Source organism: Schistocerca cancellata, chromosome 8 (assembly GCF_023864275.1).
Source record: "Schistocerca cancellata isolate TAMUIC-IGC-003103 chromosome 8, iqSchCanc2.1, whole genome shotgun sequence".
Classification (NCBI taxonomy): Eukaryota; Metazoa; Arthropoda; class Insecta; order Orthoptera; family Acrididae; genus Schistocerca; species Schistocerca cancellata.
This window is the reverse complement of record NC_064633.1, coordinates 312,313,939-312,326,858: the sequence shown is the minus strand read 5'-3', so window position 1 is coordinate 312,326,858 and position 12,920 is coordinate 312,313,939. Positions and strand designations below refer to the sequence as shown.

At 43.8% G+C, this 12,920-nt stretch overlaps 1 protein-coding gene across 1 annotated transcript in view; it reads right to left on the bottom strand.

Annotated features, from left to right (window-relative positions):
• LOC126094754 (sorbitol dehydrogenase-like) overlaps nt 1-12,920 on the bottom strand; it is a 105,988-nt gene that overhangs the window by 54,396 nt on the left and 38,672 nt on the right. The window contains exon 3 of the mRNA XM_049909305.1: nt 1,874-2,038. Within this exon, the coding sequence (XP_049765262.1) occupies nt 1,874-2,038 (165 nt within the window). The remainder of the gene's footprint in view (nt 1-1,873; nt 2,039-12,920) is intronic.

Below are 12,920 nucleotides of genomic sequence, written 5' to 3'. Positions count from 1 at the left end.
TGTAACCAATGGCACCCCATACCATCACGCCGGCTGATACGCCAGTATGGCGATGACGAATACACGCTTCCAATGTGCGTTCACCGCAATGTCGCCAAACACGGATGCGACCATCATGATGCTGTAAACAGAACCTGGATTCATCCGAAAAAATGAAGTTTTGCCATTCGTGCACCTAGGTTCGCCGTTGAGTACACCATGGCAGGCGTTCCTGTCTGTGATGCAGCGTCAAGGGTAACCGCAGCCATGGTCTCCGAGCTGATAGTCCATGCTGCTGCAAACGTCGTCGAATTGTTTGTGCAGATGGTTTTGTCTCGCAAACGTCCCCATCTGTTGACTCGGGGATCGAGACGTGGTTGCACGATCCGTTACAGCCATGCGGATAAGATGCCTGTCATCTCGACTGCTAGCAATACGAGGCCGTTGGGATCCAGCACGGCGTTCCGTATTACCCTCCTGAGCCCACCGATTCCATATTCTGCGAACAGTCATTGGATCTCGACCAACGCGAGCAGCAATGTCGCGATACGATAACCCGCAATCGCGGTAGTCTACAATCCGACCTTTATCAAAGTCGGAAACGTGATGGTACACATTTCTCCCCTTTACACGAGGCATCGCAACAACGTTTCACCAGGTAACGCCGGTCAAGTGCTGTTTGTATATGAGAAATCGGTTGGAAACTTTCCTCATGTCAGCACGTTTCAGGTGTCGTCACCGGCGCCAACCATGTGCGAATGCTCTGAAAAGCTAAACATTGCATATCGCAGCATCTTCTTCCTGTCAGTTAAATTTCGCGTCTGTAGCACGTCATCTTCGTGGTGTACCAATTTTAATGGCCAGTAGTGTATGTAACATGTATCTGAGCGTAGGGGCTGGACGTTATACTTCATGCTGGTGAAGAGATTAGCGTTCGAGCTTTGTAAGATGGACCTGTATGAAGCGACGGTTTGCCTCTGCTCAAACTTAATTTTTAATCTATATTTCTTCATCACTTGTCATATTATTTAATTTATATGAAGGCAATATAATTTAAAAAACGATGTGCACTTGCAAGGAGTTTTAGTGAATTTCATGTTATTTGACGGCTTAGTATTTTTAATTAAATTTGATTATTAGACCAAACATATTTATAACTATCGACGAGTAAATGAAGAGACGCATAGAGTTTTCTGAAAATGTATGCCTGTCGTGATTTGCTAAATCCCTTATATATACAGTCTGGTACGGTACTCGGAACTACTTGTACCTCGAAACTTCGAGCTGCAGACGTAGGGGCAGGCCCCATCTGGCAGTTAACCTGCGTAGCGGTGAGACGTTGCTATTGTAGAACGAATAGTGTAGGTGCAAATTTGTTCAATATCCCAAAATTTACGGTTTGAGCAGGAGTCGAACCGTCGCCTCATACACGTTCGTCTTTCGTGGCGGACGTCCAATGACACTCGTTCAAGTTCATAGTTGATCCATTCACTCAGTTTTCTTTATTACAGAGGGCACCTAACCCTCTAACTGCACATGCTGATCTACCGTGCGGCATTACTTGACCACCAAGATCTCTAACATGCGGCCCCTACGCACAGATACATCAGTTACGTAATATATGCGTAAAACTTCTCTTGCGATTTTCTCGGAATTGCCAGAGCACTGCACCTTACTACTCACGCATTATATTATTTTAATGGCCTACTAGAGGTGTACAAAGTTCGAAGAAAATCCGTTTTGCCAATGTTGTGACCTCCCATAGTAAGACAACCAGGTTTATCATTCAGACGACAGATACTTGTACTTTATTAAATCTTTATTAAATTTGTAATTTAAAGTTTCTGTCGCACGTGTCATGACAAAATAAAAATTTCCAAACGTGTGCACTGACCCACTTTGAGATGCTTTACTCCGGGCCCCACTTTGGCGACGACCCCTGAAGCTTCGTGGCCGATAGTCATGGGCACCTCGACCGCATTGTCGCCGATCTTGCCGTGTGTCAGGTAGTGGACGTCGGAGCCGCAGATGCCGACGCAGGCCATACGCAGCAGTACCTCTGCAAGCAGAAAAAGACGTCCGTGCAAGACTTGCCAGTTCTGGCGAATGTTGCAAGCAGGTGTCGATCACGGACACGTGCTACGAAGAAAAAGAAGATGAACTTTTCCCATGCAAGATCGGTGACCGTAAGAAATACAGGTATCCCAGACAGCCCAAAATGAATGATATCCAAGATTCTGAACATGGCTGCGCTTCAGCAACTATGCGTGCAACAGCTTCAATGGCTTGGAAATAACAGCCAACCAGTTGCAAAATACAGGTTTCTTAAACCTTTACTATGGTCTCAACAGCTTCAAAACTGTCTTCTGCAGAACGTATTACACTATTAACAAATATTACGACATTTTATGTAGAAGAGATACGGTATCGTTATAATAAACAGAATTACAGTAAACGTTTACAAACACTTTTAGTGAAGCATGCTCACGTAGAATCACATTATCTATATCCAACATGGGAGTCGTTGAATCTGTCTGGTACATGCGCGTCGCCTCCACTTAATCACCATTTAAATATGTGATTCAAAAGTAGTAGCGCTCTACTGTAGAGCTTCGTCTTAAATCTATTTAAAACATCGCATTTGACGCTGGATCCAACAACATGTAGTGTGCCACTTGACAGATCTGTGTACATATGACATTAAATATAAAACGTGGTATCGGATCCTAAGGAGCGTAAGTATGCCACATACAGAACAAGTGACATTCGCCGACTAGTTGAAGAGTAGAGGCTCTAGTTTCAGGTCGCTTCTGGTAGGTGACGCTCATGCGCGTCGTATATGCACGTAGCTGCAACGAGCAGCGTATGCTGCATCACAAGTACATATTTAACATTGGAATAAACATATTAATTAAAAAGTTTAAATAGGGGGGAGGGGTTACAAGGCATGCCATTAAAGTCTTATGGCAAATAAAGAGCCTACAGTCTCAGGTAAACAAAGCATACTATTTACACTACCTGTTCTACACACAATGTCGTAATGTTTGTTAATAGGTACAAAGTCATCTGAAGAAAACAGTTTTAAAACTGCCAAAACCATGGCGAAAGTTTAATAAACCTGTATTTTGCAAATGGTTGGCTATTATTCGTAATCCACTGAGTGTTATTTGGTTTTCTTTTTGGATAAATACCCTTTCAGTGTGTATGTTGAAATATCTTGTTTTGCGTAGAGTTTGATGACTTTCTGCATCTGCATCTGCGTCTACATCTACATCTACATCTACATTTATATTTTGTAAACTACTGTGAAGTGCATGGCAGAGGGTACTTCCTGTTGTACTAGAAATTAGGGCGCTTTCCTGTACGGAGCGCGAAAAGAATGACGCGTAAACGCCGTTGTGCGCACTGTAATTACTCTAATCTTGTTTTGTCATTCCTATGGGAAAGATGTGAGCTGTAGTATATTCCTAAATTTCTCACCTAAAACGCGTTATAGAAACTTTGCAAGTAGGTTTCCTCGTGATAATTTAAGCCTGTTTTCAAGTGTCTGCCATATCAGTTTCTTCAGCATCTCTGTAACACTCTCCTATGGGTCAAACACACTTGTCATCATTCATGCTTCCATTCTTTGGATATGTTCAATGTCCGTTGTCAGTCATATCTGATAAGGATTCGACACGCTTGAGCAATATTCTAAGACGGGCGCACGAGTTTTTTTGCAAACAGGCCGCAGTGTAGACATTGCATTTTCCTACTACTCTACCAATGAACCGAAGTCTGCCACCTGCTTCGTCTACGGTTGAGCCTGTGTGCTGGTTCCACTTCATGTTCCCGAAAACTGTTACATCCTCATACTTATATGAAATGACTGATTAATGTTTCGTCCTACTGATATCGTAGTCACAGGATACTACTTTTTTTTTCTTTTTGTGAATTGCAACATTTCATATTTCTGAATCTTTAAAGCAAGTGACTTCTCTTTGCACCAGCTAGAATTCTTCTCCAGGTCTGACTAAATATTTGTACAGTTTGCGTCAGACATATTTACGTTGATGATAACGGAGAGCCGTTCGTAATTAGGCCGAAATAAATTCGCTGAATGCGCGTAAGTAGGCGTCAGCTGCATTAGGTACAAATGTTCTACCTCAAAGGTGTAGGGATGTAGACACAGGGGGTTTGGATCGCCCCGGGGAGCGCACGGGTAACCTGATGATAAAGAGACCGCTCGTGATAAGCTGGAATTCCTGTTTCGAATCCCCGTCCGGCACAAATTTTCATATTTCACCACAAGTATAACAACTGTACCTAATACAGCTGACCCTAAATTATTCACATTCAGCGAATTTATTTCGATCTTTTTTCAGACAGGATATCATTACAGATAACCGCAACGTCTGCGAAAAGTCTGAGGTTATTATTGACAGCAGGTTCGTTAATATACAAAAACTGAACTTCGTCCGAAGAGGCCTCAGAAGGTCCGTCGGCACCAATCGACCGCCGCGCCATCCTTAGTCGACAGCCGTCACTGGATGTGGAAATGGTGGGGAATGTGATCAGAAAACCGCTCTCGCTTCCGTGTTGTCAGTTTTCGTGACCAGAGCTGCAATTTTTCAATCTAGTAGCTTCTCAATTGGCCTCAAAAGGGCTGAGGGCACCCCTCTTGCCAACGGCGTATGGCAGACGCATCCAAGTGCTAGTCAAGCCCTACAGCTATAAACTTCGGTGATCTGACAAAAACCGGTGATCCACTGCTACGAAGCCATTGGCCATTAATATGCAATTTGGTCCCAAAATACTTCGCTGGGGCACACCCGAAGTTATCTCTACATCTGGCGAAAACTCTCCATCTAAGATAATGTGATGCGTCATCTCTCAATCAAGTTACATTCTTCTCTTGATGTTCTATACAACCACAGTTTTGATAATAATGAATCAAGAAACACTGCGTTTATCTTACTGAGTTGGTCCATAGCTTTGATGATGACATGTGAGAAAAATGCGAGTTGAGTATCACATGATCGATGTTTTCGGAATCCATGCTATGTGGCATGGAGGAGGTCATTCTGTTCAAGACACTTCATTACGTTTCAGCTCAAAATATGTTCTAAGATTCTACAACGAATGGATGACAAAAATATTGGACAGTAATTCAGTGGATCACTTGTGCTGCCGTTCTTGTGGACGACTGTGATCTGTGTGTCCTTTTGACCTTCGGAAATATGTATCATGTCGGGACGGATAAAATCGAAGAAAACATGGGACATAAAAAAACGAGCAGAGGTACCGTTATAAACAAGTGCCATTGATAAAAGGACTTTGGACGAGTTATCCACTTTTGTTTCCCATATCCACAGTTCGTGATCTAGCGGTTATCGTCGCTGCTTGTAGATACCGGGGTCCTGGGTTCGATTTTCGGCTGTGTCGAAGATTTTCTTCGCTCGGGCTCTAGATTTCTATGTTTTCCTAACAATTTTATCTCATCTTCATCGATTAAGTCGCTGAAGTCGCGTCAAATAAAAAGACTTGCACCAGGTGGCCGAAGAACCCCAAATGCGGTCTCTCGACCAATAATGCCTCATAATCATTTCATTTTCATTTCTTATCACATTTACTGCGTGGTGAGAAACAGTCTGAGAAGCTTGTTCGGCGGTTGCAGGATAGTCTGTGCTCAGAGATAATTGTTAAGAGAAAAATTCGATACATTGTGCCGTTCTTGATTTAATTAACATTGAAGTTAGCCATTCAGGCCGTTGTGCACGCAAATTCAAGTGGCTTGCCAGAGACGATATCGCCAAACAGGACAATAGCGCGATACAAAAATTTGGCATGGAACGGTAGCAAGCCTCGAATCCTAGCTAAAGGCTAAGCAGTCTCGTATGCTATCGTCTATGCTACGAGAACAACTGACTCTGATTGTATCCGGCGGGCCGCTTGAATTTGCACGCGCAGGGGTATGATTGGTTAACTTCAATGCTAATTAACTCATAAAAGACGCAACGTATCGAAGTTTTTTATTAACAGTTATTTTTGAGCACAACGTACCCGGTAACATTCTCACAAGTTTTCAGACTGTTCCTGACAACTCTATATAAGTGAGAAACGAATACGTTCATCGATCTGTTCACCGTGGAAATATTTATCGAAGAATGTAGTCATAAAAAACTGTAGAGTGTCTCACATCGTGCCATTTTGGCATTAGTTCAAGTTATAGTGTAAGGTTAATGCTTTATTACAGCTTGGGGTATCTGTACCTGATGCATAGAAGTCAATAGCTCTGGATACAAAGAACAATAGACCTATCTCACTGACATCAATATGCCATTGATTTATTGAACATAACTTCCAATGTTGTGTGCTGGCTGGTTTAATGCTCCTGTACAGACGACTAACTCACAAAACGCTTACTTGCGTAACGTCAGAGCAGGTATGTGATTCGATTTAATACTTTCCTGCTGACAAGGGAAACTCCCCATCAGAAACCCCTCAGATATAGTGGTAAGAGGGCCGAGTGGACAGCCCGTAAAAAACTGAACACAGACCAAGCAAGAAAACAGGAAGAAGGTGTACTGGACTGTGCAACAAAAAAAAAATAAATAAATAAATAAATAAACAGTGAACTGTCCAAGACCAGGAAATGCAGCATATAGCAGAAGCGAATTGACACGACGTACTGGTTCAGTGGTTACGGTGTTGACTGTGACGCGGCCACACTGTGTTCAAACTTCACTCGTGCCAATTTTTTTTCTCACTGTTCGCTTAGCTGATTCTGCACAACTACTCTATTAGCAGCCGAAAGGAAGTGGCTTTCGAATGGAATCCGCAAACATTTGATGACAAGGCGACAAGTCAACCGAATCCTCCACCGAAAAACACGTCTGGTGTGTCATACACGGCATTCGTGACAGTATGTGTGTTATCTGATAGGAATCTCTTATCGAAGCACGTAATTTGCAGGACAGGTGAGTGAGTGAGAGATGCCTCCTTGCCCGAGATAGGGGTTCGTATGAAAGTGAAAGTGACCACTTCCAAGAAAATGATGAACACATAATATTTTGTCACATAAGCTGCAACAAATAAACGCAATAGTTTCACATTCACACAATTTCTCTGTGCTCTGTCAAAACATATGCTTTTAACGTTTTTGAAGTTGCGTTCCGTTTCAGAAGTTTTAACTCTTGAATTCCTTTGCTGTGACATAGTTCACTAGACGTTTATTTATTGTTTTCATTTCTGTAAGACGTCTTTGTAGTATCTCGCCTGCCCTCGCTATTCATCACATTTACTTGCGACGGTAACGTATTGTTACCACATGACTCACATTCTATAACCAATGTATAGTATGACAACTGCCAAGATTACAGAAAGAGAAAAAACATTTCAATGACCGGACAGATAGTTCATAATGTTGTGGGGAAAAAGAAAATTAATAAGTCGAGGGAGTGTTGAAAACGGCATGCCCGCGTGGCAGGCCAAGGCTATGAACACTTAGCAGTTTAAGGTTGTTCTCATTGCACTTCTTCCCTTTGGACCGTTCACTGTTGCTGTTTCGCTTTTCTTTTTCACTGTTCAGTTCACGTTCTTCCTGTTTTCATGCTTGTTTTCATGTTCAGCTTTTGACGGGGTATCCTCTGCGCCATCTTACCATACCACGTAATCTGAGAGGGGTGCGATGGGGAGTTTTCCTTGCGAGATTTTCTACGACGTCCTTCTTAATGAGAAGCCATTATGAGAAATTATAGCTCCTTCCGGCGTAATCTAGGAAGAGGGTAAGGCCGTTATTTATTCGCTGTATACAGGGCGCTTATAAGTAACCTTTCGGTACTTCAGCCAATGTACACGGAAAACTATTTACCGTATGGGTACCTAACTTTATGGGAATGACGTGCAGACTGTGTGCTGCAGGATTTGCGATGTTCGTAATGTTAGTGTCAAGACTTGTCTTTAGGCGCCGGTACTGGTATAGCAACGTTGAGGTGAAACACAAGCATCAGTGTGCGTTACAGTTTCAGATAGCCAATGTGGATCTGCACGAGGTGAGCATAGCTTTATTCGTAAAGAGGATTTATCAAAACAACAGCAGTAGTGCTGCTGTTCTCCGCAAGTATCGATACAGTAAAGAAATTCGGAGAGATCCTGTTTCGGCACGATTGCGAAGTTCGAATTAAACGGCAATTTTGGAATTGCGTCACAAAGTGCTGAGTAATTGACTGTTTCCATGACTGAGAATGCTGGACGCAGTGTGCGATCTTCAAACAGCGCTCGAGCTGTGTTATGACAGTTGAACGTTCCATGGTCCACCGTTCGGTATGTGTTGCTAACAGTTATGGAAATGGAAATGAGCGTTTGGCGTCATTGGCCGGGAGGCCCCTCGCGGGGCAGGTCCGGCCGCCTTGGCGCAGGTCTTATTACATTCGGCGCCACATTGGGCGACCTGCACGCCGGATGGGGATGAAATGATGATGAACACAACACAACACCCAGTCCCTGAGCGGAGAAAATCTCCGACCCAGCCGGGAATCGAACCCGGGCCCGGAGGACGGCAATCCGTCACGCTGACCACTCAGCTACTGGGGCGGACGCTAACAGTTATGAAATGCTATCTCTAGTGCGGTTCCAGGCCGTCGTGGATGGTGACGGCCGTCACATTCAGCAACGTTTATAACCTATGTGAACATGGCACGCTGTTAACAAATGTTTCTCTCTAAGGTGGAAATTAAAATGTGTTTCTTTCAATGATTTATTTATGATTTTTACAATCACTCGTTTTTCACGGGGACCATCTCAAGTAGCGGAAGGTTAATTATGACCAACCTGTACGTAAACGACCAGGCAGACAACGTTTTTAGGTCCCTAAGACTTTGCGCAGACGTCGCAGATGTGTAGATTGAAGACAAGCGGCTAAAAAAGGATTGCCAAATGTGGGAAGGCTTGCAGTTCGTTAGCTTCTGAGGCAAAGCTGTCCGTTAATATGCATACTTGAAACATGAAACGCACAACTAGATGAAAACAGACACTCAAAATTAGCTGTGGGAAGGCAGACGCCAGAAAGATTTGTTGGACTAATCCAAAAGTAGGATAATTCACCGATGAAGGATGTCACTTATGAAAGGCTCGTTGGACCAAATTTTCACCATTGTTCTCGGATCTAGAAGCCTTACGGAATCAGCAGGAGCAATAGAGATAATTAGAAGAATAAATAATATTTACTTAGGGCGGGAGGTTTACAAAAATGGGCACAAACCACAAAACTGCACTTCCATCACATAGAACCTTACTATCATGATTCTTGGTGTTCTTGTTCCAGAAAGAGAGTAGAGACATATTACTTCCTCCAACTCATATCACTCAAAATGAGCAACACTATATAAAACAACTGAAAAAAAAAATTGGAGATATGGTTGATGAAAATGGGTTTGGATTTAGGAAAGGCATTCCGACACTGTCCTTGGCAATGGAAGCAAGACTTAAGAAAAATTAGAGTAGTTCATAGTATTCGTCGACCTAGACAATTCAAAACGATACAATTGCTCGGATGAGAAATAGGTGAAATCTTTCGCCGCTGCTGTTCAGTCCACGCAAGTACTTCGAAATAACAATGGCTGCAATGAAAGAAAGGTTCAGGAGTGGGAAAGTAAATTCAGGGTGAAACCATATGAATGATAAGATTCACCGAAGAAAAACGAAAGTAATGAGGAGTAGCCGATATGAGCTGAACGATAAACTTAACATCAGAATTTGGGACCTCGAAGAAGACGAAGTGAAGGAATTTTGCTACTTTGGAAGCAAAATAGCATATGGCGAATGAAGCAAAATAGCATATGGCGAATGACGCAAGGAAGATATAAAAAGCAGAGTAGCACAGCCAAAGAGCACATTCCTGGCGAAAGAAGGACTACAAAATAAAAAAAAATAAAAAAAATAAAAATTGGCATCAATTTGACGAAGACATTTCTGAGAATACATGTTTGGAGTACACCATTGAATAAAAATGAATCTTAGACTGTGGGAAAACCGTAACAGAAGAGAATCGAAACGTTTGAGCTCTGGTGTTACAGAAGTATGTTATAAGTTACGTGGACTTACAAGATAGTGAATGAGGAATCCTAGAGGAAATGAATATAAGGAAAACATAAAAAGGGACAGAATGATAGGACAAGTGTTACGACATCTGGGAACAATTTCCATGGTACCTGAGGGAGCTGAAGAGGGTAAAATCTCTAAGGAAAGGCAGAGATCGGGGTGCCAAAAGTCATGGGATACCTCCTAATATCGTGTCGGACCTCCTTTTGCCCGGCTTAGTGAAGCAACTCGATATCGTGTGGACTTAACAAGTAGTTAGCCCACCCAGTTAGCCGTGCGGTCTAACGCATTGCTTTCCGGGAGGGAAGGCGTGCCGGTCCCCGGAACGAATCCGCCCGGCGGATAGTGTCGAGGTCCGGTGTGTCGATCAGTCTGTGGATGGTTTTAAGGCGGTTTTCGATCTGCCTCGGCGAATGCTGGCTGGTTTTCCTTATTCTGCCTCAGTTACACTATGTCGGCGATTGCAGCGCAAACACTTTCTCCACGTACGCGTACACCATAATTACTCAACCATGCAAACATTGGAGTTACACTCGTCTGGTGTAAGATGTTCCCGGGGGTCCACTGGGGGCCGAACTGCACAATAACCCTGGATTCGGTGTGGGGCGGCGGTGGGGTGAGTGGACTGCTGTAGCCGGTTGTGGGTCTGTGTGCCACGGCGAGGACGGAGCCTCTCCGTCCTTTCTAGGTCCCCAGCTCCATACAATACAATACACTAACTAGTAGTTATAAGACCCCTGCGGCCTCTACGGCCATCTATTATTTCGAAAAAGTTACTGATGCAGGGTTTTGCGCAAGAAGTGACGTCTCTATTATCTCCCATAAATATTCGATGGGATTCAAATCAGGCGATCTGGGTAACCAAATCGTCTCCTCGAGTTGTCCAGAATGTTCTTCAAACCGGTTGCGAACAGTCGTGGCCTGGCGACATGGTGCATCGTTGCTCGGGAACATAAAGTTCATGAATGGCTGCATTTGGTCTCCAACAGCCGAAATTAACCATTTCCAGTCAATGATCGGTTCAGTTTCACCAGAGGATTCAGTCCATTCCATGTAAACGCGACCCACACCATTGTGGAGTCATCAGCACCTTTCACAGTGCCTTGTTGATAGCCTGGGTCCATGGCTTCGTGGGGTCTGTGGTACAATCGAACCATACCATTAGCGCTTGCCAACTCGTCTGATCAGGCCACAATTTTCCAGTAGTCTAGGGTCAAACTGATATGGTCATGTGCCCAGGGGAATCCCTGCAGGCGATGTAGTGCTGTTATGAACAGCACTCGTGTCAGTCGTCTGCTGCCACTGCCCATTAACGCCAAATTTCACCGCACTGCCTAAAGGATGCGTTCGTCGTGCGTCCCACATTGATTTCTGCGGTTATTTCACGTAGTGTTGTTTTTCTGTCAGCTCTGATAACTATATGCTGCTGTTCAGGGTGTTTAAGTGAACCCCGTCTGCCACTGGATTCTTCGTGGTGAGAAGTGATGCCCACAATTTGGCATTCTCGGCAGACTCTTGACACTGTGGATCTCAGAATACTGAAGTCCTTAACGATTTCCAAAATTGAAAGTCCCATGCATCTAGCTCCAACTAATATTCCGCGTTCAAAGGCTGTTAATTCCAGTCGTGCGTTCTTAATCAGGTCGAAGACCTTTTCACATGAATCACCTGAGTGCAAATGACAGCTCCGCCAACGCACTGCCCTTTTATACCTTGTGTATGATCTACTACCGCCATCCCGCCATCTGTATATATATATATATATATATATATATATAGGGTGAGTCACCTAACGTTACCGCTGGATATATTTCGTAAACCACATCAAATACTGACGAACCGATTCCACAGACGGAACGTGAGGAGAGGGGCTAGTGTAATTGTTTAATACAAACCATACAAAAATGCACGGAAGTATGTCTTTAACACAAACCTACGTTTTTTTAAATGGAACCCCGTTAGTTTTGTTAGCACATCTGAACATATAAACAAATACGTAATCAGTGCCGTTTGTTGCATTGTGAAATGTTAATTACATCCGGAGATATTGTAACCTAAAGTTGACGCTTGAGTACCACTCCTCCGCTGTTCGATCGTGTGTATCGGAGAGCACTGCAAAATACATCGCGTTTCTACAGAATGATCTGCCAACGTTGCTCGAAAAAGTCCCACTGGAAACGGTCGACGTATGTGGTATCCGCATGATGGTGCACCTGCACATTCCGCAATTAACACTAGGCTGACCCTTGACAGGATGTTCGACGGGCGTTTCATAGGACGTGGAGGACGCATAAATTGGCCAGCCCGTTCTCCTGATCTTACACCTCTGGACTTCTCTCTGTGGGGTACGTTAAAGGAGAATGTGTACCGTGATGTGCCTACAACCCCAGAGGATATGAAACAACGTATTGTGGCAGCCTGCGGCGACATTACACCAGATGTACTGCGGTGTGTACGACATTCATTACGCCAGAGATTGCAATTGTGTGCAGCAAATGATGGCCACCACATTGAACATCTATTGGCCTGACATGTCGGGACACACTCTATTCCACTCCGTAATTGAAAACGGAAACCACGTGTGTACGTGTACCTCACCCCTCATGGTAATGTACATGTGCGTCAGTGAAAAAGACCAATAAAAAGGTGTTAGCATGTGGACGTAATGTGCTGTTCCAGTCTCTTCTGTGCCTAAGGTCCATCATCGTTCCCTTTGGATCCCTACGTAATTCGGTGCTCTCCGATACACACGATCGAACAGCGGAGGAGTGGTACTCAAGCTTCAACTTAAGGTTACAATATCTCCGGATGTAATTAACATTTTACAATGCAACAAACGGCACTGATTGCGCATTTGTTTA